Genomic DNA, 27,369 nt, shown 5'->3' with positions numbered 1-27,369 from the left:
AACTTACTATTAAGAACTTTGTTAAAAACTCTTGAGCTACTTTGGATAGCGATTTTATAAAATTTGTTAGAAAATCTTTACACCCATAAAGTGTTCTTTTTAAAGCTAGACATGACAAAAACGCGGGCCGATAAATTAGCTTTCTGAGGTACACTCATTGGTCACCCTATTGTAGGAAAGGTACTAGGTGGGTTACTGTTCTCAATACTTCACGGCAAATCACAACACCCTCGTAAACCTCATCTCTATGAATCTGTATGTTGAGACACAAGAATCATTTTTGGAGATTCTTTTCACTCGGAGTAAACCATTCGTTAGGACCAAGGGTTCACGTATCTTCTCATCCGCACATCTCCTTAAGTACACTGATAAATTCAGAACGAACCACTCGAAGAGTTCACCCTCGTTCAAAGACCACACTTTTCGTGCGACTTTCTTTCGGAAATGTAATATAAGATACTTTGAGAACCTATGAATCTTGTTATCCCTTAGGAGGGGACTGCTTAAAACATTTACGACACTGATATGGATACTCTATATGTTCCTTCCTTCATTGGTTGCAATTGTGTGTTGCTCTAGTTAACGTTAACACTAACTTCAACATGTAACTGAAAGGATGAAGTTACATTACGGAACTGTGTTTTCATTTCATCCAAGGATAGGTTCACCTGCAGTATGGTAAACTAGGTGATATCCCTCATTGTTCGTTCAGACCATTCTGAAGACACTATGAATAATTATGGCTTGCAAGTTCGATTGGTCACTTTTAGCTAAAATTTCAATTCACTTATTCAAATGAAACGTTCTTAAATATCGGGTTCCTTATGCCTATTGCCTCCTTCTGAAATCAAGGGGTTTTGTAAAATCTGTGGCTAACATTATCCAGACATCAAAGCACATGGTTGTGATCACCATATTTTCCATTCTACCTGTCAGCCTATATTACGACATACACGCACAATGTTTTAGATGAGCTTAGAATCATTCATGATGCATTTCACTCATCCAGCTTACTGAAGGTGCCTGTAAGGCCAAACACACCATCTTTCCTTTTGGGGATATATGTTCAGATGATATACTCATGATTAACAGAAACGAAATCAATTTGTCGATCTCTTAGGACAAGAGACTTAATTAATGGCATATACCTATTCTTACTTTCATACGCCGAAGTACATTTCAAGGTAAATAACTCACTTCTGAGTCACGAGACTCACGGAACTTTGATACGCTCCTCCTTATTTATATACGGTACCATTATTGGTCACTCCTCAAAATTTCGGGACGAAATTTTCTTTAACAGGTGGGTAATGTAACGACCCTGGATTTTCCAACGTTTAATTAATAATAATTATTATTAATACTTGTGTTTTATTGAATGTATTGTTTATATACATTTACTTGTTATTGCGATTAACTTTTGAATGCCCGAAACGTCTTTGTGACACACGAAACTTTCACGAATAATATTTTTAGAATATTATTTACATTCATGATTAAGTTTTATTAATCATTTTAATTAACTAAGTTTATTAGTTAATTACTTGGGATTTAATTGGATTGACTTGGGAATTACTTGAACTTGGGCTTTTATTAGTATTAATGGACTTAAGAGCCCACCCTACACACTAATTGGATTAATAAGCCCATTTTTAAATGCAAGTATTACTTAAGGTTTAACTAGATGAATTAACTTGGTGGAATCTAGTTACTTACACCTTTCCCATGCAAACACCCCTAATTACCAACTTTTTAGTCAAATGCATGAAAGGATCTTGTGGACACTTCCCTCCCCCACTCCTCTTTGAAAACCGTTGGCATTAGGCACATGGGGAGGAGTTTTGCTTTCAATTTTTGTATCACTTGGTTACTTGTTTCATTTCATTTTACACACACTTCAAACTTGCTTCTCATTTTTCTCTCTTTTCTATCCATTCTTGTAAGTAACTTGGACATATTTCTCTCTTCTTTCTCTTGTTAAAACTGTGGCAAACAACCCTTCTCATCATCAATCTTTGTTTGTTGTTGATTACTTGTAGTTGTTGTTGATTACTTACATGTTATTAAGAATCAAACTCTTTAGTTTGATTCTTCATATTATCTTGTATTTACAAGAACACACAAGAACCTAACTTACTAGTTATGTTCTACATTTAATTTCTTAAAAGATTGTAAGTTCATGGGTTGTAAATCATTACTTGTAAGTCATGTTTGTAAACTTAAAGTTTACATTCTTGAAGATCAAACTTTGGTTTGAATCTTTAAAGTATGAACAACCCATGAACTAGTTACTTGTTTACTTAGTTTATTTCTTTATATTATGTACTTTAATTTCATGTTTGTTGGTTAAAATGGTCAAGTATTACAAGTTAGTCTTGATCTCATACTTTCTTGAACTAAAATTAACTTTAAAAGTTCAAGAACATGTAAGTAAGCTTTCTTTAATTATAACTTGGTACACTTATGTTAGATCTAGACTTTTGAGTCTTGGATCTTCAAGATCAAACTAAGAACCATGTTCTACAACTCAAGATCTTGATTTCATAAGTTTACTTTCAAGTTTGTAACTTATTATTAGTTTTAAAGTTCATGTATGTGTTAGATCTAAGACTTTGATATAACCTTAGTTCATCAAACTTCATACAACTCTTAAGTGAGTTGTGCTACATGTCTTAGACCTACACTTGTGTCATAATAGTCAAAACTTGGTTAATATTACTTTTACATTTCATGTATGTGTTGAATCTAAGACTTTGATGTAACTTTGGTTCATCAAAACACTTGCAACACTTAAGTGAGTTGTGCTTCATGTCTTAGACTTACACTTGGGTTATGATGGTCAAACCTTGGTGAAAATGATGCAAACACATCAACGAGTTATACACTTGAAGCTATATTCATCAAGGATGAGAACCATGATAAGCATCGAACACCAAGAACCACTGGAACCTACTGACCCTACTGTTCTACTGTTTCTGTGACTAACCTGTACGACTTAGGCTACTTTAATTATGATTTTCCGATAGCTCTGTTTGAGTAGATAACTTTTTATTTAGGACTCATCTTAATCCAAGTTACGGTTTAGGATTTATGGCCCTCCGATCGTCACTATGTCCATTTAACGTTGTGCTGAAAAAATTCTGACCTACTCGCACTTAGACCGTCGCCACGGTAAAACGAAGACGAGTTTGCTTTTGGAATTTTTACCACAACTAAAGGACTCACATACAGAGCCATGTCCACTGGTCTCACCTTATTTTCGTAGGTGTAGAGGCCGTGGTGACTGACCAAACTCAGCCTTTGTTTTAAACTCCTTTCATGAACGAAACTTACTTTACACCTTTTGTTTGATGATGAATGATGATGACCCTTAAGACCTTATTTACATACTTTTAAACCGTTTCGGACGATTTACTGACTTAGTACTATTTGACTTAGGTTGAGGACCCGTTTGGACAACCTTCATTACTTGCTTACTTTCCGAGTCACACTTTACCGCTACTTTATCATTGTGAGTTATAGCATTCCCTTTTTACTTTAACTTATTTTGGGAACGGAGAATGCATGCGGATTTTATGTTTTATATACTAGGAACCAGTACTTAAACTTATATATGTGTGGGTTATACAACGGCATAAACATTCCCTTTAGCTCGGTAACGTTTAATCATTGGTTTTTGAACCGTGAACGCAAATCTTAGATATGGATCCATAGGGTTTGACATCCCCACTCGGGCTAGTAGCGCTAGCATTTAACGAGTGTTTAATACTTCGTAAACATACGCACTTGCCAAGTGTACTTTCATGGGGTATAAACGTTAAGTTAGTTACCAAGTGCCCACGATTAACATATACTTTATCATACTGTTTTGAAACGCTCTTTGTAGCATTGAAATCTCGTGGCCTACCTTACATACTGTTATACTTAAACTATAGCTCACCAACCTTTGTATTGACATTTTTAAGCATGTTTTTCTCAGGTGCTTAAGGTTGCTTCCGCTGTTGTACTAGTCTTGCTGTAGACAACCCGCTGCTTTAGAGATGTCCTGCATGAACGTTTACTTTTACATACAAACTTTATTACAATTATTATTTGCTTCTACTTAGTGAAGCATGCTTTTGGGTTGTAAAACATTCGATGTTGGTTATGACATCACTTTTAATATGAATGCAAACTTCTTTTGAAATCGCATATAGTACTTAACCTTGTAATGATCCTGTTGTTGATGGTCCGTACATGATGATTTAGTACGGGGCATCACATTTATGTCCTGAAAAAGGTAATCCTCCTAGGTTTCTTCAACTGTATATATATGATACGGGTAATGAAGCAAGCAATAGAATGAGGTTTTTTGGTGGTGACAATACTGGTAGCCTCAGTCATGATGTAGTTGTTAATCTAATAGATCTTTTGAACTCGAAGAATGAGTTAGTAAAACTCTTTAGGATCGCAAGGGATAAGATTACCGAGTCTGATGTGCCAGATTTGAGGATTCGGTTGTTTAGTGTGATAGGTTCAAGACAATATGAATATCCAACTTCCGATGCATTAGGAGCTATTGTTTATGGCTTTGATGATGGCACGCGGACCGATTATGATCTTATTATCGAGTGTAAAGGAGGTACACCTCAGCATGTTAATAAATTGCATCCGTCATACATGTCCCTTCAGTTTCCTCTGTTGTTTGTTTTTGGTCAGCCGGGCTACCATCCAGGAATGACATTGAGAAGTATTAGTGGTAAAACAAGCAGGCATAAGAAAAATTTAACTATGAATATGTTTTACAGTTACCAACTACATGACAGGTTCAATCAGTTTGGTCTTCTTTTGAGATGCGGACGGTTGTTTCAACAGTACATCGTTACTGTATATTGTAGTATAGAGTTAGACAGGTTGGATTATGTAAGACATAATCAATGAGATATTCGTAATGAGTACTTATCCGGATTATATGATGCTTTGGATAGAGGTGATCATTATGGGTCTGAAGTTGGTTCAAGAACTATTTTGCCAGCATCATTTACAGGAGGCCCTAGGTACATGTATAGTCATTACTTAGATGTGTTAGCCATTTGTCGTGTTTATGGAAATCCTAGATTCTTTATCACTTTTACCTGTAATTCCAAATGGCCAGAGATTAAAAGATATCTCCAGAAATATTCTCACCTATCTGCTAATGATCGTGCCGACATAATTTCAAGAGTTTTTCGTATGAAAGTCAGGCTATATATCGCTGTTTTAAAGGAAGAAGAGTTACTCGGTTCATGGAGAGGAGGTATACTATTATTATCTTTCCTTTTAATTATTTGGTACGGCTTGATACGTATTCACTTATCCTAATTTATGTTTCCATTTCAAACAATAGATCAAAGTATATGATTAAATGAGTAATTTAGCTGTGTTATCATGATCTGGAATATGTAATTAATAGAATTTATTTGTTAACTGCTTCATACTATAACAGATAAATTCTGAATGACTTTATTTTGCTGTTCAGTGTGTTTTTAAAATAGAAACACTGAACTAGGATGTATTTTGTAATAGGAAATGCTTAATCAGATTGAGTATCATACATGTTGTTAATAAATAAATAAATTGTTGTATGTCTGATGGTAGTAAGGCTGATATGATAACTTCAGATACGGTATATGCAAGTCAAAAATATAATTAGTTGAATATGATATATTGTAATGTAAAATCTATTACTATGCGTAATAAATCTGTAATGATACAAAATTATTATACTTACTATAACGTTTACTATTTAATACAAATTTAGTATACTAATTGTAATCGCTAATGTTCTATATTTGATGCAGGGCTATACACTATAGAGTTTCAAAAGAGGGGCTTGCCACATTGTCACACGTTATTATGGACTCATTCTCTTTCAAATTCCTTCGAACCGCATGATGTTGATCAGTACATATCTGCCGAGTTACCAGACCCAATAAGGGATCCAAAAGCTTTTAAAGTAGTATCGGAAATGATGATGCACGGACCATGTGGCTTGGTTAATAAAAGTGCACCTTGCATTCAGGATGTAGAAATCAGCCCATCCGGTGTGTTTAACAAGGACAATGTCTGTTTGAAGAGGTTCCCAAAATTTTTTAATGAAGCAACGTATTTCGACAAAGATGGATTTGTGCATTACCGGAGGCGTAACTCTGGAATTTCAGTTGATAAAGGTATAAACTGAGACAAAACATTAGGTTATTCTTTTTTTATGAAATTAAATGTATTTGCTTCCTGATTATATGATACTTATAAAATAGGTATGAGAATTTTATACCTTAGGTTATAAGTTTTAGTTATTTAACAAAGGATTTAACTCAAAAAGTTAATTGATTAAACACAAGTGAATAATAATTCATTATATGGAGCACGAAATTAACTTAAAAAATAATACTTACCAAATAAAATAACTACTTTGTCAACTGTTTTTTTTAAGTCAGTTTTTAGTTAGAATTAGAGTATTTAATAGAAATCGACTGATAATGTTTTATACGTCTATTTCTTATTGCAGGAATATGCAATCTAGATAACGGTTACGTTGTGCCATACAATCGTGCCCTGTGTCTCAGATTTCACGCCCATATCAACGTTGAGTGGTGTGGATGGACGATGCTCATAAAATATTTGTTCAAATATATATCCAAAGGCTCTGACCGAATAGCAGCGCATATTCCAAAACCAATTGGTTCATCATCATCTACTAATGCTAAACATTCTGCTAATGTATATGAGATACAAAACTTTGTCGACGCCCGGTTCATTTGTCCTCACGAAGCTGCTTGGAGAATCTACAACTTTCTGATACATTACAGAGAACCTGCAGTTCAAGTTCTAGGTTCATCTAAAAGACATGCAGTTAGTTACATTTCGTTCTAATCAACGGCTACAGTCAGTAGTACGAAATCCTGTGGGTAAGAAGACAACTTTTACTGAATGGCTTTCGTACAACAAGGATTCTTCTGACTGAAGGCACTTGACATATCTAGACTTTCCTTCCGAATATGTCTGGGTCGGGAACGAAAGAAGATGGAAACAAAGGTTTAACCTCAATAAACCATCTATCGGTCGATTATCATATATGCACCCTGCCTTTGGAGAGGTATTCTATCTAAGAATGTTGTTATGCCATCAAAAAGGTAGTATGTCTTTCAAAGACTTAATGACGGTAAGAGATTGTACTTATTGTACATATCGCGAAGCCTGTTTGGCAATGGGTCTTTTAGGTGACGACAGGGAGTGGTTAATAGCTATGGAAGAGGCAGGTGCAACAGCAACATCAAAAGAATTACGTACTCTTTTCTGTCATATACTTTTATATTGTGACATTGCTGATCCGGCCAAACTTTGGAGAGAAACGTGGAAATTAATGTCGGATGATATTCCTCTTCGTGCATCAGCATCTTTGCACATGTCGAGTATAATCATAAATTCAGAAGAATTACAAGGTTATATACTCTACGAGCTTCAAATATTGCTAAACGAGCATTCGAAAAATGTTTTTGACTTCGGTTTACCAGCGATCCCTCAACATTTACTAGATGATTTACCAAATAAGCTTATAATGGAGGAAAGGAACTATGATCGTGATGCATTAGCAATTTAGAGATCAATATTATTGAGCTAGCTAAACCAAAAAAAAAAATGGTTTATGATACAGTTATTAACGCCAACGTGAACCGAAAACAAGAACTAATTTTTGTTTACGGTCATGGAGGTACGGGGAAAACTTTCCTTTGGAAAGCCCTTACAACGTCATTATGAGCTGAAGGGAAAATAGTTTTAGCTGTAGCTTCTTCCGGTATTGCATCATTACTGTTACCATCCGGTCAAATGGCGCATTCACGGTTTAGAAAACCGCTTGATCTAACAGATGAGAGCTTTTGTAATATAAAAAAGAAGACTCAAATGGCAACACTCTTAACAAAAACAGATCTTATTATTTGGGATGAAGTACCCATGAACAATCGAAAATGTGTAGAAACCCTAGACCGAATGTTAAGAGACATCTTCGATGCTCCTGACATTCCTTTTGGAGGTCTTATTTTCATTTTAGGCAGAGATTTTCGACAAACGTTACCAGTTAAAAAGAGATGCAGTAAACTAGAAATCTTAAATGCCTCGATCGTCTTTTCACCCTTATGGAAATATTTTCGGATAGTAACATTAGAAGAAAATATGCGCCTATTAGAACCAAATCTTTCAAATACATAAAAAGAAAACATCAAAACATTTGCAGAGTGGTTGTTACAGATCGGAGATGGAAACATAGGCGACCCAGATGACAGTGATCCTCAAAATACATCATGGGTTAAAATTCCAGATAAATACTGCATCACTGACGTCGAGAATGGTTTATCAAACCTGATTTCATTCATATATAACGATAAACTGTTACGCAACCCAGATGCGTTACAACTGCAGCAAAAAGCTATTGTATGTCCAAAAAATGAAACCGCTGATATCATTAATGAAACAATTATGCAAAAGATCGACAAAGAAGAGAGAACTTATACCAGTTGCGATTCTTCTATACCTTACAATAATGACGGAGGCCAAACAGAATTGTTATATCCGGCAGAGTATCTCAACTCGCAAAATTTTCCCAGCGTCCCTCCGCACGTGCTTACACTCAAAGTCGGCGTTCCAATAATACTACTAAGAAACCTAAACATAGCTGGCGGTCTATGCAACGGAACACGGATGATAACAACACAATTGTTAACACGACATATCGAGGCTGAAATCATCACTGGAACCAAAGTCGGGCAGAAAGTGCACCTCCCAAGAATAAACTTAATTCACAAAGACAATGTCTTACCCTATATTTTCAAAAGAGTCCAACATCCCGTCAAAATATCCTACGCCATGACGAGTAATAAAAGTCAGGGACAATCATTGAACAAAATAGGAATCTACGTTCCAAAACCCGTTTTCAGTCATGGTCAATTATACGTTGCTCTATCAAGAGCAACTTCTCCCGACGGCTTAAAAATCCTCATAAAAAGACGAAAAAAGAGACCCCAACATCACCAAAAATATAGTCTACAAAGACTTTTTGAAAAGCATTTTACATGAACAAGTACTATACATCTATGCATATTTATATATACATTTGACTAATAGTATTTGCTTTCTAACAACTGTTGCAGGATGGAACAACAATCTGAATTGGTTCCAATTTCCTCACTACGTCCAGGTGATCGACATAAAATGATCGAAGTTTTGGCTTACAGACACTGGGTAATGAAGCGGGCAAGAAACACGAAGCCTGCTGGTTTCTGCATTCTCCTAATTGACATATATGTAAGCACACAACAAAATTATAAACATTATCTAAATACTCTCATAAATTATACTTGATAGCGTAGCACGATATGTGCACATTAAATAATTTAATATACATAATTGCAAATTAAGTTACAAAAAAAAAAAAATAAAAAAAAAATCTGCCCTAATCACAAAAAGATACAGTAATATTTAATCATGTTTGACCAAAGTGGTTCAAGGTTGGTTTTTGTTATCTTATTTTATCCAAACATTATTAGCTACTTATAGTAATTGCATTTTTGGTATTTGCTGCTTATAGTAATTGCATCAATTATATGTATTGTTTATAATGAAATGTTGGTTTAAAAGTTGATAGAAACAGACTGCTTTTAACATACTCTATTTTTTTATTAAAAAAAACAATTAAGTTGCTGAACAAAAAAACATTACCTACTGACTATGCAACTAATCTACCCTACAGGGAAATGCCATCCAAGCTGTAGCAGACTACAGCCAAAAGAGGCACTTCACAAATCTTTTGCAACTCAACTCAGCCTATCGACTATCCAATTTCATATGCGAACCAGTGGATCTATATGACAAAGCAGTCTCAAATCCTACATGTATATCAATAGGCGAACAACTAATATCAGAAGGAATACCAACCGACGGCTTCCCAAGAGAACACTTCGAATTCACACATCATAGCCGCTTGCAACCCTCAACAATAACAGGTACAACTTCCACCCTAAATAGTAAAACTTATAAAATTTCAATTTCTCAATACATTATATCTTAACCAATATTAACAAAAACAAAAAAAAAGATTACATAGGATTCATTCAAAAAATTGGGGACGTCGAAGAACTCCAAGGCAAAGGATCACGCCAAGAAATCTTGCACCATCGAATAATAGACATTATGAATCTCAAGTAAGTAACCTAAATAACAACTACAAAAATATTTAGTACTTAATATAATCTATCCCCACAGTGAAACACCGATACAATTGACAATATGGAACAAAATGGCTATAAATTTTGACTTGGAGACCTACAATGCGCTGCCACCACCAGTCATAATCACAGTCACAGCTTGCTGGGTGAAAGACAACACATGTAAGTTTCATTTATATTAAATCTCTTTTGCAAACCTAACCCCTAACATATACGTTAAACAACATCACAGATAACGGAAATCTTCAGCTGTCCAGAACATCAGGAACTCACTACTACTTCAACCCCGACATAGACGAATTTCACCAATCAATAAACTTGTAAGCACATATTATTTCAGCCTAAATATTTTGTTTCAGATATTGTAGGCATTTGTTTTGATATTAGTGAGTTAAAAACGAATGCCTAGCTAAACAGCTGATTGTTTGAGATTTAATAAGGGTTTTTAGTCTTCTACTAACATACACATATATCCACAGCTACAGAGAAAAAATCCAAAGAAAACCCCTTCTAATAGCCAACAGAATCCACCAAGGAGATGAAGAAGACCACGAACCAAGCCTCGCCGAATTAATGGAATATGACCCTATAACGCAGCAGGTACAACAACAAAAAAACTCAGGTTCTATAAACATTTATATATATATATATATAAATTTATATATATATATATATATATATATAAATGTACCTGCTGCGTTATATATATATATATATATATAAAACATGCATACACCAAAATTCAATATATATATATATATATATATATATATATATATATATATATATATATATATATATATATATATATATATATATATATATATATATATATATATATATATATATATATATATAAATATATATAATAACTTAACAAAGAAATTTTAGAGATGGTTATGTAATTTTTTTATCAGGTATCACTAAAAAAATTGGAAATACCAACAACCAATTTTTGCCTTAACCTTATATACTAACAACTACAATAACAGGGGAGATTCTACACCCGCGAAGGAACAATCGGTTACATCTTGACAAACAAAGATTGGTTTTACTATGGCTGCCCGATATGCCGTAAAGTACTTAGAGGAAATCTACCTGACCTCTACTGCAGAAAACACGACACAAAAGGAGAATACATCATCAGGTAAACAACGAACATACCAAACAAACTCTATCTAAATACATGCCCAATTACAAACTCAAACTAAGTAACTTATACCTCAACAGCTACTGCTTCAAAGCAACGTTCGGTGACGAATCAGGAACAACCATATTTACCTTTTTTCCGATGCTGCAAACGACTTGGTCGGAACAGATTGCCAAACCCTGGTAACAACAATGGGACATGATGACAAACGAGAAATACCACCCCAAATCAGGCAATTACAAGGTACTAAACATACTTTACAATTCAAATTTAGCGACAACGATTACGGACTACCAGAATTTATCCTTCACCGAAAAATAACACCAGAAATACCAAACCCACAAACAACCGAAAAAGCAGACCAATATCCGCCAACGCCCACTAACTCAGAAAACACACAAGACATCATGTAACGACCCGCCAAAATCGCTATTGACGCAGTACGTTATTCACCGGTTTCATTGCGAGGTATTGACCTCTATATGATACGTTTTGTAAACATTGCATTCTTTTGAAAAGGCACACCATAAATGAATATCTAAATCCAAGGTTTTCAACATCTGATGATTTCTACATATAGACACTCACCGTAAATAATAGTTTACAATAATACATCCGTTGACAATGCAGTCAAAATAAGATACATGGTGATGATTTTGTGAATGCAAAGTTTTCTCTAATAAAGCATGTATGACTCCATGCACATAGCTTGTATAACGTATAAGTAAACAGCGGAAGACTTCTAGGGACCTGAGAATAAACATGCTTAAAAGTGTCAACACAAAGGTTGGTGAGTTCATAGTTTTAATATTGCGCATAATCTGTATATAAAGGTGGACCACAAGATTTCAGTTGTTTCATCCAAAATGTTTATCAAAATATTCTACGAAATTGAGCACCCTGGTAACTAAACTTAACGTATATATAATAAGTACCCCTGTTTTAACATACACGCAACCAACATGTACAATACACGCAATCTAATGTGTACTAAACTCAAATAGCATACGTCTATTTTATATTTCAGGCTAGGGTCTCTATACCTGGAACAGACGGGGATGTCAAGCCCTATGGATCCATATACAACTATTCGCGCCCACCAGTTCTTATAACTGGCAGTTACTAGTTACCAAAGCTAGGGGATTTTCGGTTCAAACTCGGTGTAGAATTTAGTATGTACTTGTATCCATTGCGTTTAAAATAAGGTGCATGTATTCTCAGCTCAAAAATATAGATTGCAAAAGCAATTAAAAAGGGAGCAAATGAAACTCACCTGACAACTTCAGAAATAAATCACAGAGATGTGACCGAAAATCGGAATGCAAGTAACCGTAGACCTCAACCTAGAGAACATATGTTGGTCAATAAGTGTCTAATAAGTAGGTCGGTCCATAGGGTAAGTATAGTCCTATTGCTCAAGTTCGACTCATAAATTTAGCAAAATTTAGCAAAAGTCAACAAAAGTCAACGCAAGTCAAAGTAAGTCAAATGTAAGTCAAACGCAAGTCAAACACAGTCAACATGGTTAACACAAGTCAACAACCGTATAAAATTACACAAGTTGGTCAAATAGTCAAACATAGGTCAAACTTAAGTTATTCATTTTTACTTAGAAAAATTTATATTATTTACATATATGTATTTTTTAGTATTTTGTAGCTGATTTCGGGTCCCACCAAATTCGATATAATACCTTAGGTCGTGACCATTGGAAAGTGTGTCATCCTACCTTTCTATAGACAGTTTATTTGACAAAAACGGAGTTACGGTTTTAAAGTTATGACCTCGCGAAAACAGTCTCCCGAAACATAAAATGCTCTTAAAATGCTTAAAATGCTGTTAAGTGTCAAAATCAGCAACGACTCTCCATTTTGTCGCTTGTTTTAAACCTGTTTAGACTCAACAAAATCATACATATAATATATCGTTTTAAAGTTTGTCGTAAATACTTTCATTACCAATTAATAGTTTTTATCCATACTTAACTGATTTCAACTTACGAGTCCGCAAAGTAGGCCCGAGAGTCATTTTGACACTTTTGTTAAAATACTAAAATTTTTCCATTGACACCTCAAATTCTAAACCATAATACTTGAGCAAGTAAAAATCACGTCACAAGTCTAAAATGATATTTTAGACGTGTTAGATGCCTTTGTTTCTCAAAATTTCGTATATGGGTCAAAGTAAGCGCGTATGACCCAAATGAGTCATAAATACCCATTTTGACCAAAACATGGAAAAACTAATTTTTAAAACATTAAAATCTTCAAACTTACTTAAATTAATATATCGGACGTGTCCACGGTGCCCGTTACTCATTTTGACACTTTTTGGCTTAAACGGGTCAAATGTCCAAACCGGCGATTTAAATTACATGGTTTATATATATATACAATATTACCACTTTAGAACACTCCACACTATATAAAATAGTTAATATAAGTGTATTAAGTTCATACAAAAAGTCTCAAGTCTCAAGTATTGGTCATTATTTTTATAACCCGAAACATTTGCAAAAATACAAGTTTAAAAACGTAGTTACAGCATCAACTTCTGTGAATTTTAGAAAAATCATCGTAACTCCAAATCAGTCACCGCCAATTGGAGATGCGGCGTTTTTAAGTGAAGAATCTACAGAAAAATTCTCATAACCTGGTTCGACTCAGATCAGACCCAGTTGCAGAAAACGTTAACAGTGGTTCGTGCAGTTTTCAGAATTCAAACAGCATTTTTATTAAAATGTACCAAACTTTGAACGAGCGTAAAAATCTAAAGAAAATTCGAATCGACCCAATTCTTGAGTCTAGTATCAGTCGTTTTTCAAGTCCAACAACCCTATGAACTCATATTAGCAGCTACAAGTCATTAACCATGTCAAAAACGTTCATAAACAACATATAAAAACATAACTTAAATCGTTCATAACTTAACTTCTATAAATCAAAAACATATGATATCTAAACGAAAAGTTAATAATTTTTCAAGCTCATTTCAAATATCATCATGCCATGATCAGATTATAAACTCAACTTTTCCAGAATCTCAGTTTCAAATACGAATTTTTTTAACCCGAAATCAATTAATCATAACTTTTGATCTAGAAATCGAAATCACATGATATCTTAATGAAAAGTTAATAATTTTTCAAGAGGAATACATTTATGCACATACCATAAATTGAAAATATCATGTTCATATCAGTAGCATACCATTCAAATTCGTGATCATTCATAAAACGAGTTAAAACTTCAATTAAGCATAACATGAGCATACGGTAACGAAAATTCGAAATTCCAAAGCCCAAACTTATTAGTTTTTCAAGAGGATTCTGATTATCTCATAATATTATACATTTAACAAGTTCAAGTTTCTGACCTCACACAAAACAAATTCGTGATTAATCAAAAAGTCATCAATCGATCAAATTAACGAATAAAATCATGCATACATACAAGGACTTGAGCACTAGACACTATATCTACCCTAGAATGTAACAAAAACATGAAAACCCAAAAATTAGAGTTTTTAAAACTTACTCTAATCAAGAAATTGTTGGGATGGATGTGTAGAGCTCTTCGAGAGGAATCCGAATATGTAAACGATTTTATGATCAAGTGATTTCTTGAAGGTGTTCTTGAGGAAAGAAGATCGATGATGATGATGAATAGTGGATGGGTGTTCTGTGAGAAAATTGTGTACTGTGTGTTAGATGAAATGAATGATTGAATCAGAAATAATATAGATAAGATAGAGTCACGGTTTTAAGTTAGATAAACACGGGTATTAGTGTGTAGTCACGGGTTTAATAGTAAGAAAATATAGATATAATATATTGTCAAGGGTGATAATTAAGTTTTTATCCGTTAGTTAAATCCAATGTATCCTATCTAAATATGATTCAATAATCGGTAAATTTTATATTTATAAAAAAAATACATCTATATATATATATTGTTCGAAACCTTTTATATTGAATTCAAATCAATTATTAAGAATATATTTAAATATCGTTTTTATATTTAAATTATATAATAAAGTAATTATAATGTTTATAAATCATGTGTTACGTAATTTATGGGAGTAGTTGGCAAGTGAGTCACGAATTTTGTATCTATTATCTAATATATAATAATAATAATAATAAACAGAATTATTAGTTTGAATTATTAGTGTATATAACTATGCACATACATGTAGAAACGTTTGTATAATATGCGTATAAATACTTGTTGAATACCAATAAAAATATAAGTATTGACATCCTACTTAATTAAAATGATTTTTAAAACTCAATTGTTATATAACATAATTATTAAAATTAATAATCATACGTTTTGTTGTCTTAAAATATATTTTTCTCGTTTTCACTAACCGTAGTGTTTTTAAAAAAACATATAACCAATATTAATAATAGTATATTAAAAAAATATTACATACAAAATTGTAAATTTTAAGTAACAGTTGTTAAGTTTTTAACGAAACGTTAACGTAAAAAAGTCGGGTTATTACATTACCCACCCCTTAAAGAAAATTTCGTCCCGAAATTTTGATTGGTGAGATTAAACGACGTTTAGGAAACAAGTGAGGATAGAAATGTTCGTCTTGATGTAGAAAGATCGAGCATCTTGTAGTTAAGTATGGAATTTGGGTAAAACGAGATCATGTTCCTTTGATGACGAATACCTTTGAATAAATTGCTCGGAGTGCAAGTATGATATGACAAGGATTGGAAGGGAATTATGTGTGACCTTAGATGATGTCACATATAGAGTCTTAGTATATTCAGATGTCAGCAGAGAAAATAAAGGAATCATGTAACATGGTACATGGTGAAGGTAAGGTTGATCAATTTTTACCCCATCACGTTCCCTTAGAACTTCCGCATGACTTACCATAATATAACCACGTTGATCGGGCGTCATTATATTACACTAACTCATGCTTCCATTCCAACACTACTCCAAAATATTTATGGATATGAAACAAGTGTCGTTTTCCAGAATTAATAAATCAAAATGATTTCAAAAAGAGGTGTACTAAAAATAGTACAGGAATATAATATTTATTATAATTAAAATATTGAAAGGGAACGTCGTAAGAATGTCTTTGAAACTACCGAGAATCTTCGTGAGCTGGAAAAGACTTCTTCCGATTCAGAATTCGAGATGTCCGGAATTTCTTAATCGAAGCACATAAGCACATAATATAACACAAATGATATCTATAAAAATATATAAGTAATAACTCACGTAGGAATGTCTGGAATTTCGAAAGTCCTGAATGACGCTTCCTGGTTTTTCAATAACCGGGGTTTTGAAAATGAACTCGCTTGAGCAGGAGAAGGTTTGTAATCAAAAGGAGAAATACTTTCTCACCGATAGTAATAATAATATTATATTAATGTCAGAATACGCACATAATCACATATAAGTGTAACGACACGGTTGTAGACTAGACCACTAATGTATCCAAACAGTCTAGGTCAGACACACTAATGCACCTAATTCCCTACAACCAACGCTCTGATACCACCTGTAATGACCCGCCAAAATCGCTATTGACGCAGTACGTTATTCACCGGTTTCATTGCGAGGTATTGACCTCTATATGATACGTTTTGTAAACATTGCATTCTTTTGAAAAGGCACACCATAAATGAATATCTAAATCCAAGGTTTTCGACATCTGATGATTTCTACATATAGACACTCACCGTAAATAATAGTTTATAATAATACATCCGTTGACAATGCAGTCAAAATAAGATACATGGTGATGATTTTGTGAATGCAAAGTTTTCTCTAATAAAGCATGTATGACTCCATGCACATAGCTTGTATAACGTATAAGTAAACAGCGGAAGACTTCTAGGGACCTGAGAATAAACATGCTTAAAAGTGTCAACACAAAGGTTGGTGAGTTCATAGTTTTAATATTGCGCATAATCTGTATATAAAGGTGGACCACAAGATTTCAGTTGTTTCATCCAAAATGTTTATCAAAATATTCTACGAAATTGAGCACCCTGGTAACTAAACTTAACGTATATATAATAAGTACCCCTGTTTTAATATACACGCAACCAACATGTACAATACACGCAATCTAATGTGTACTAAACTCAAATAGCATACGTCTATTTTATAGTTCAGGCTAGGGTCTCTATACCTGGAACAGACGGGGATGTCAAGCCCTATGGATCCATATACAACTATTCGCGCCCACCAGTTCTTATAACTGGCAGTTACTAGTTACCAAAGCTAGGGGATTTTCGGTTCAAACTCGGTGTAGAATTTAGTATGTACTTGTATCCATTGCGTTTAAAATAAGGTGCATGTATTCTCAGCCCAAAAATATAGATTGCAAAAGCAATTAAAAAGGGAGCAAATGAAACTCACCTGACAACTTCAGAAATAAATCACAGAGATGTGACCGAAAATCAGAATGCAAGTAACCGTAGACCTCAACCTAGAGAACATATGTTGGTCAATAAGTGTCTAATAAGCTAGGTCGGTCCATAGGGTAAGTATAGTCCTATTGCTCAAGTTCGACTCATAAATTTAGCAACATTTAGCAAAAGTCAACAAAAGTCAACGCAAGTCAAAGTAAGTCAAATGTAAGTCAAACGCAAGTCAAACACAGTCAACATGGTTAACACAAGTCAACAACCGTATAAAATTACACAAGTTGGTCAAATAGTCAAACATATGTCAAACTTAAGTTATTCATTTTTACTTAGAAAAATTTATATTATTTACATATATGTATTTTTTAGTATTTTGTAGCTGATTTCGGGTCCCACCAAATTCGATATAATACCTTAGGTCGTGACCATTGGAAAGTGTGTCATCCCACCTTTCTATAGACAGTTTATTTGACAAAAACGGAGTTACGGTTTTAAAGTTATGACCTCGCGAAAACAGTCTCCCGAAACATAAAATGCTGTTAAAATGCTTAAAATGCTGTTAAAATGCTGTTAAGTGTCAAAATCAGCAACGACTCTCCATTTTGTCGCTTGTTTTAAACCTGTTTAGACTCAACAAAATCATACATATAATATATCGTTTTAAAGTTTGTCGTAAATACTTTCATTACCAATTAATAGTTTTTATCCATACTTAACTGATTTCAACTTACGAGTCCGCAAAGTAGGCCCGAGAGTCATTTTGACACTTTTGTTAAAATACTAAAATTTTTCCATTGACACCTCAAATTCTAAACCATAATACTTGAGCATGTAAAAATCACGTCACAAGTCCAAAATGATATTTTAGACGTGTTAGATGCCTTTGTTTCTCAAAATTTCGTATATGGGTCAAAGTAAGCGCGTATGACCCAAATGGGTCATAAATACCCATTTTGACCAAAACATGGAAAAACTCATTTTTAAAACATTAAAATCTTCAAACTTACTTAAATTAATATATCGGACGTGTCCACGGTGCCCGTTACTCATTTTGACACTTTTTGGCTTAAACGGGTCAAATGTCCAAACCGGCGATTTAAATTACATGGTTTATATATATATATACAAAATTACCACTTTAGAACACTTCACACTATATAAAATAGTTAATATAAGTGTATTAAGTTCATACAAAAAGTCTCAAGTCTCAAGTATTGGTCATTATTTTTATAACCCGAAACATTTGCAAAAATACAAGTTTAAAAACGTAGTTACAGCATCAACTTCTGTGAATTTTAGAAAAATCATCGTAACTCCAAATCAGTCACCGCCAATTGGAGATGCGGCGTTTTTAAGTGAAGAATCTACAGAAAAATTCTCATAACCTGGTTCGACTCAGATCAGACCCAGTTGCAGAAAACGTTAACAGTGGTTCGTGCAGTTTTCAGAATTCAAACAGCATTTTTATTAAAATGTACCAAACTTTGAACGAGCGTAAAAGTCTAAATAAAATTCGAATCGACCCAATTCTTGAGTCTAGTATCAGTCGTTTTTCAAGTCCAACAACCCTATGAACTCATATTAGCAGCTACAAGTCATTAACCATGTCAAAAACGTTCATAAACAACATATAAAAACATAACTTAAATCGTTCATAACTTAACTTCTATAAATCAAAAACATATGATATCTAAACGAAAAGTTAATAATTTTTCAAGCTCATTTCAAATATCATCATGCCATGATCAGATTATAAACTCAACTTTTCCAGAATCTCAGTTTCAAATACGAATTTTTTTAACCCGAAATCAATTAATCATAACTTTTGATCTAGAAATCGAAATCACATGATATCTTAATGAAAAGTTAATAATTTTTCAAGAGGAATACATTTATGCACATACCATAAATTAAAAATATCATGTTCATATCAGTAGCATACCATTCAAATTCGTGATCATTCATAAAACGAGTTAAAACTTCAATTAAGCATAACATGAGCATACGGTAATGAAAATTCGAAATTCCAAAGCCCAAACTTATTAGTTTTTCAAGAGGATTCTGATTATCTCATAATATTATACATTTAACAAGTTCAAGTTTCTGACCTCACACAAAACAAATTCGTGATTAATCAAAAAGTCATCAATCGGTCAAATTAACGAATAATATCATGCATACATACAAGGACTTGAGCACTAGACACTATATCTACCCTAGAATGTAACAAAAACATGAAAACCCAAAAATTAGAGTTTTTAAAACTTACTCTAATCAAGAAATTGTTGGGATGGATGTGTAGAGCTCTTCGAGAGGAATCCGAATATGTAAACGATTTTATGATCAAGTGATTTCTTGAAGGTGTTCTTGAGGAAAGAAGATCGATGATGATGATGAATAGTGGATGGGTGTTCTTTGAGAAAATTGTGTACGTGTGTGTTAGATGAAATGAATGATTGAATCAGAAATAATATAGATAAGATAGAGTCACGGTTTTAAGTTAGATAAACACGGGTATTAGTGTGTAGTCACGGGTTTAATAGTAAGAAAATATAGATATAATATATTGTCAAGGGTGATAATTAAGTTTTTATCCGTTAGTTAAATCAAATGTATCCTATCTAAATATGATTCAATAGTCGGTAAATTTTATATTTATAAAAAAAATACATCTATATATATATATATATATATATATATATTGTTCGAAACCTTTTATATTTAATTCAAATCAATTATTAAGAATATATTTAAATATCGTTTTTATATTTAAATTATATAATAAAGTAATTATAATGTTTATAAATCATGTGTTACGTAATTTATGGGAGTAGTTGGCAAATGAGTCACGAATTTTGTATCTATTATCTAATATATAATAATAATAATAATAAACAGAATTATTAGTTTGAATTATTAGTGTATATAACTATGCACATACATGTAGAAACGTTTGTATAATATGCGTATAAATACTTGTTGAATACCAATAAAAATATAAGTATTGACATCCTACTTAATTAAAATGATTTTTAAAACTCAATTGTTATATAACATAATTATTAAAATTAATAATCATACGTTTTGTTGTCTTAAAATATATTTTTCTCGTTTTCACTAACCGTAGTGTTTTTAAAAAAACATATAACCAATATTAATAATAGTATATTAAAAAAATATTACATACAAAATTGTAAATTTTAAGTAACAGTTGTTAAGTTTTTAACGAAACGTTAACGTAAAAAAGTCGGGTTATTACACATCACCACTCAAACACCTATTCCAGCAACACCTATTCCAGCAACTCCAATCAAACAAAACGAACACCAACCAAACACCTCAACTAAAAGATCGATATTTCAAGACGTTGAAACAAACACCACAAAGAAAAAGAAAGACTGACCACCAGCTACGAAGATCCTCAAATAACTATGTATTAATAAAGTTAGCCGTCGTTATGTATTAGTAAAGTTAGACGTCGTTTCTTTAGTGTGTTCAACTATGTAAGTCGTTTCTTTAGTATGCAAAGTTACCCGTCGTTTCTTTAGTGCGTACAACTACCTGTATGTATGAACATGTGTATTAGTAATGTGCACTGTAGGTAACTACCTAAAAGTTTCGCATGCCTACTAAACTCTACCGCCGCAACGCGCGGTCAGTTGCCTTGCTAGCAGGGGCGTTTTTTAGAAGGGACAAGGGGGGGCAGTCGCGCCCAGTGAATTTGCAATTTTCAGTGTAAAAATTTTGGATTTTTCGACTTTGCCCCCAATGGATTTTTTTTTTGCTCCAAAGCCTACATATTTTGTCCTAAAACCTTCAAATTTTGCCCGTAAACCTCCAAATTTTGCCCGTAAACCTTCAAATTTTGCCCCAAAACCTCCATATTTTGCCCCAAAACCTCCATATTTTGCCTAAAAACCTTCATTTTTGCCCCAAAACTTCCATATTTTGCCCAAAAAAATTGCTACGATTTTAATTTTTTTTTTTGCCCCCATTGAAAAAAAATCCTGGTACCGCCACTGCTTGCTAGTTAACTACTATCAACATTCACCACCATCTATTTTATCACATAAATACACTAAAACAAATTATGACTTTTAGCTTCAAATATAAGCTTTATATTCGAGCTTGAGCTAATTTGTAAACATAACCAACTAGGTGAGAGCCTACGCGCATTGTCGCTAGTCGCCCATTTGTTTGTAGTAACATGATGTGACGAATACTTGATGTTTGTGAGTGGCATCGACGACAAAGTCTCTTATAATTTGGTATGTGCGTTTTATTGTTTACTTAATGGTCATACTTTACATTAGATGTTATTAGACATTCTTTGTCTTGATTAAAAAAATAATACATTTCTTTAACCTATTTACTTTCGTTATGAACTTACACATATAATATTTTATAAAGTTATAAAGTTTTATTTTAAAAAATTTAGTTTCTAACAACTAATTATAAAAAAAAAATCAAAGAAAATCATTTCAACAAATTGAACCTGATTTTATGATTCAAATTAAATATTAAATTAATAATATGAATTGAGTAAAATTACCTTATTAACGTGTTATATGAATAAAAATTTTGTTTGTTAAGTGTTTTGAATATTATTTTAGGAGGATGTTCTCTTATAAATAGTTGTTATAACTCTCTAGGTTCGAGCCTCGTCCCGCGGCTCCCGCTTTGAATTCCTCGATTTTTGACGTTTTATTTTTAAAAAATGCCTTCGTTTTAATACGAGTTTTCATATTTTTATCCAGAAAAAAATCATAACAAGAACGATATACTTTGTATGAATTAAGTAATGACTAATGAGTCGTAAATAAATATGTGTTCTTTAGTATGTCAACTAGAAAAAAATTTGGTCTCGGATGTATTATAGTGTTTTCTTTATTTCTATCAAAACTAATTACCGACACCATGATGTATTATAGTGTTTTATTTAATTCTTCTCAAGGAAAACACGCGCGCACACACACACACACACACACACACACACACACACACACACACACACATATATATATATATATATATATATATATATATATATATATATATATATATATATATATATATATATATATAATGATCCGCGCGTTGCGTTGGAACATTTTAATATCTTTTATGAAACTAATGTTGAGCGAAAACTGAGAAAAACAATTGCGAAAAAAAAAAGGATGGGCAGAAGGAGTCGAACTCGGGTATTTTTACTTACAAACTCATGAACTTACAACTTCCTCTAGCCATCCGGTTGATATAATTAGGTGATTTGTTTATATATTATATATAAATAAAATTTATCTAGAATGTTTTATATAGAAAAACTCTGTTTCAAATATAACTAGTTGCGTTTTATTCATAAACTTATTTCGAGTTGAACGGTGATGATGGAGAAACCTAACTTGCGGCGAAAAAAAATTGCGGAGAAACCTAACTTAGGCCAGTTACTATCATACCACATTTTCACTGAACTTCTCTCCTCCACATCAGCGTCACATCAGCACAAACCCTTTAAAATTCCTTTCACTAAACTCTCACTATCATACACTCAATTTCAAACTTTAACTAATTTAAAATTATTATTTAAATACAATAGATACATACAAATAACATTTTATTAAATAAAATAAAAACATTACATTATTAAAAATAAAAACATTACATTATTAAAAACTAAATACATGACATAATTAAAATAAAAGACATTACATCGATAAAAATACACAATAAATAACGCTAATTGTTTCGAACAATATAATCATCCGGGAGTGTCCAAATGTGTTCGATCAAATTGTTGCGAAGGACATGATGCGCTCTTCGATCTCGCAACTCTCGTGACATCCGATCCTGGAGCTCAACTCTCTCCGTCCAAGTACGTAGCGGCATGTTATCTCGATTTCGGAGATAATCCTCTTCGAGGTCGCATATGTTGCGCACGTTGTCTTTGGTGATCATGTTGTGAAGTATAACACAAGTGTACATAATTCGACGTATTTTATTGATACTAAAAGGTCTTGCTGGGTGTTTTAGTATTGCCCACCGACCTTGAAGAACAGCGAAAGCTCATTCCACGTCTTTTCTCGCTGCTTCTTGAAATCGTTTAAACTTTATATTTTTTTGGCTCAATTGGACATTTAAACGACTTGACAAGTGTTGCTCATTCTAGGTATATAACAACCCTCACATTTTCATTCTGAATTTACTAAATTGCCCTTAGGATTTCATTGTCATATTCTGTGTATTAGCACTAGGGTTGTTATCCGAATATAGTAAATGGAGTAATTAAAACTAAAACCCTAATATTATTTAAAACCCTAAACCTAACCCTATAAATTAAATACTAAACCCTAGTACCATTTAATATTAAATATTAAACTCAAACCCTAATAACTATTATTGTTATTAATGATATTATTATGATCAAAATAAAATGTATAAATAATATATTTACAGTAAAAATATATATAATAAATTTATCAATTATATAAACTATGATATGTTTGGGAACGAATGAAGATAATTAAATCTATGGGACCAAAGTAAAAAAATAAAATAAAATGATATCTGTAATTAGTAAAAAAAATATGTATATATGTACAGAATGCCGTAAAAAATAAAATAAATATATGTACTAAATAATTCGGTTAGCTTAATTAAAAAAAAATAGAGATAATACTTGATCATTAATCTAGCAAAATCCTAGTCTAATTCTAATTACTTGTCTCCTAATCAAACCCAAGTGCTTGATCACCAAGTTAACACATCTATAAAAGGACTCATGTTATTCCATAAATTGCACCACAAAATTTCCTCCTTGCCTTGCACATTAGTTGACAGTCTTCTCCAGCTTTTCCCCCTCTTTCTGTCTATTTATAGACAGCATCAAAACAGCCTTTTAGTTGACACCTAAAAACCCCAAAACATCCGGCTGCAAGTCGACATCCAAACCCTTCCATTACAGCTCCTTTTTCAGCCTGCATCTGCCACCTTCTTGCCTGCTGTTCAGCCCATAAACAGCCCTCTTCTTGCTCCTGTTTCACCCCTGAAACAGCCCCAAAGGTGTCCATTGTTGCTGCATTTTTTTTCTGGTTTTTCTGCTGCTTCTGTCGAACAATCAGACCCAAGAAACCCTCTTCTGGGTCGTGATTTCCTGCTGAATCTGCTGTTGTTACGATTCCATAATCACCATCTTTTTCTTCTTGATCCTAACCTCTAAAGGTATCCCTAAACCCTAGCTTAATCATGCATTTAAATCTATTACTTTTAAGTTATTTATAAGTGTTATTCATAAGTATTATGTTATAAGCAGTGTTGTAAAAGACGGTCGAAACGGGCGCCGCAACGGACGCCGCAATGGATTTACCTTAGTATCATTGCAACGGGCCTTGAAACGGAAAAAAAGACTGTCACCGCTTAAAAAAGGTAAAAAAAACGGTCAAAGACGGGGAAAAACGGTCAAAGACGAAAAAAACGGAAAAATGGTCAAAGACGGAAAAAACAGTCAACTTTATATATATATATATATATATATATATATATATATATATATATATATATATATATATATATATATATATATATATAAGTCAACGTTAGTCAACATCCGTTTCGACCTCTTTTTTTCGTTGCGACGTTTTGAGGTCGCTAACGTTTCGGCCCCGTCTCACGTCTTTTTCAACCTTGGTTATAAGTATTATATTAAGTATGATCATGTTGTTAGATGTTAAAGATTAATGAATAAATTATGCTAAAAGATTATGTTTAATAAGTATGAATTATGCATGAATAATGATAATGAATATAATTAATAAATTAAGGTTGTTGAATTATGATTATGAATAAAATAAGAAAGTTTATGTGACAACCCAGAAATTTCTGACAAAATTTAAATTTAAAATTTATATGATTTTGACCGACGATTCACGAACAAATATTAGGCATGAATAAAAATATATATAAATATATATATTTTATAATGTGATAAAATATAATGATAATTTAGTCATAAAACGTTTGGATTTAAAATAGTATTATTATAATATATATTGGTAAATAATGAGACGTCGATTTATAGAAGCAAATGACCAAAACACTCAAATGAATAAGTTACACTTTGAGTGGGATAATTTTTCATTGATTTGAGTCTTGTTATTGATAAAGGTACATTACACGAAACGTAAAGTACCAGTTTTCTAAACGTACGAAAGTTCGCTCGAAAAACCGAAAGTGGTACATGATGTAGTGACCCGAACTTTTCCATGTTTATATATATTAAATGAAATTGATATTTATATGATTAAGTGTTTCCAACATGTTAAGCAATCAAACTTGTTAAGACTTGATTAATTGAAATAGGTTTCATATAGACAATTGACCACCCAAGTTGACCGGTGATTCACGAACGTTAAAACTTGTAAAAACTATATGATGACATATATATGATTATATATATAGTTAACATGATATTATGATAAGTAAGTATCTAATTAGGTATTTTAACAATGAGTTATATACATAAAATTGAGTTTATTGAATTAAGAAACTCGAAACGATATATATAACGATTATCGTTATAACAACGTCTTACTAAATACATATGAATACACTATGTTTAATCATGATAAATAATAAGTAAACATATTATTAAATGTATTAACAATGAACTAAATATGTAAAAACAAGACTACTAACTTGATGATTTTGAAACGAGACATATATGTAATGATTATCGTTGTAACAACATTTAACTGTATATATATCATACTAAGATATATTAATATATCATGATATCATTATAATGTAATAATTTAGCATCTCTTTAGATATAATAAACATTGGGTTAACAATATTTAACAAGATCGTTAACCTAAAGGTTTCAAAACAACATTTACATGTAACGACTAACGATGACTTAACAACTCAGTTAAAATGTATATACATGTAGTGTTTTAATATGTATTCATACACTTTTGAAAGACTTCAAGACACTTATCAAAATACTTCTACTTAACAAAAATGCTTACAATTACATCCTCGTTCAGTTTCATCAACAATTCTACTCGTATGCACCCGTATTCGTACTCGTACAATACACAGCTTTTAGATGTATGTACTATTGGTATATACACTCCAATGATCAGCTCTTAGCAGCCCATTTGAGTCACCTAACACATGTGGGAATCATCATTTGGCAACTAGCATGAAATATCTCATAAAATTACAAAAATATTAGTAATCATTCATGACTTATTTACATGTAAACAAAATTACACATCCTTTATATCTAATCCATATACCAACGACCAAAAACACCTACAAACACTTTCATTCTTCAATTTTCTACATCTAATTGATCTCTCTCAAGTTCTATCTTCAAGTTCTAAGTGTTCTTCATAAATTCTATAAGTTCTAGTTTCATAAAATCAAGAATACTTCCAAGTTTGCTAGCTTACTTCCAATCTTGTAAAGTGATCATCCAACCTCAAGAAATCTTTCTTATTTACAGTAAGATATCTTTCTAATACAAAGTAATACTCATATTCAAACTTTTATTCAATTTCTATAACTATAACATG

The 27,369-nt window shown here is 32.5% G+C and overlaps 1 protein-coding gene across 1 annotated transcript; it reads left to right on the top strand.

Annotated features, from left to right (window-relative positions):
• Nucleotides 1-4,341: 4,341 nt before the first annotated feature.
• On the top strand, nt 4,342-6,891 carry LOC139869179 (uncharacterized). Its single transcript, XM_071857501.1, has 4 exons — nt 4,342-4,892; nt 4,968-5,275; nt 5,820-6,188; nt 6,527-6,891. The coding sequence occupies exons 1-4, from the start codon at nt 4,342-4,344 to the stop codon at nt 6,889-6,891; spliced, it is 1,593 nt and encodes a 530-aa protein (XP_071713602.1).
• Nucleotides 6,892-27,369: the final 20,478 nt, after the last annotated feature.

This window comes from Rutidosis leptorrhynchoides, chromosome 9 (genome assembly GCF_046630445.1).
Source record: "Rutidosis leptorrhynchoides isolate AG116_Rl617_1_P2 chromosome 9, CSIRO_AGI_Rlap_v1, whole genome shotgun sequence".
NCBI classification, from domain to species: Eukaryota; Viridiplantae; Streptophyta; class Magnoliopsida; order Asterales; family Asteraceae; genus Rutidosis; species Rutidosis leptorrhynchoides.
This window is presented reverse-complemented; position numbering and strand designations above follow the sequence as displayed.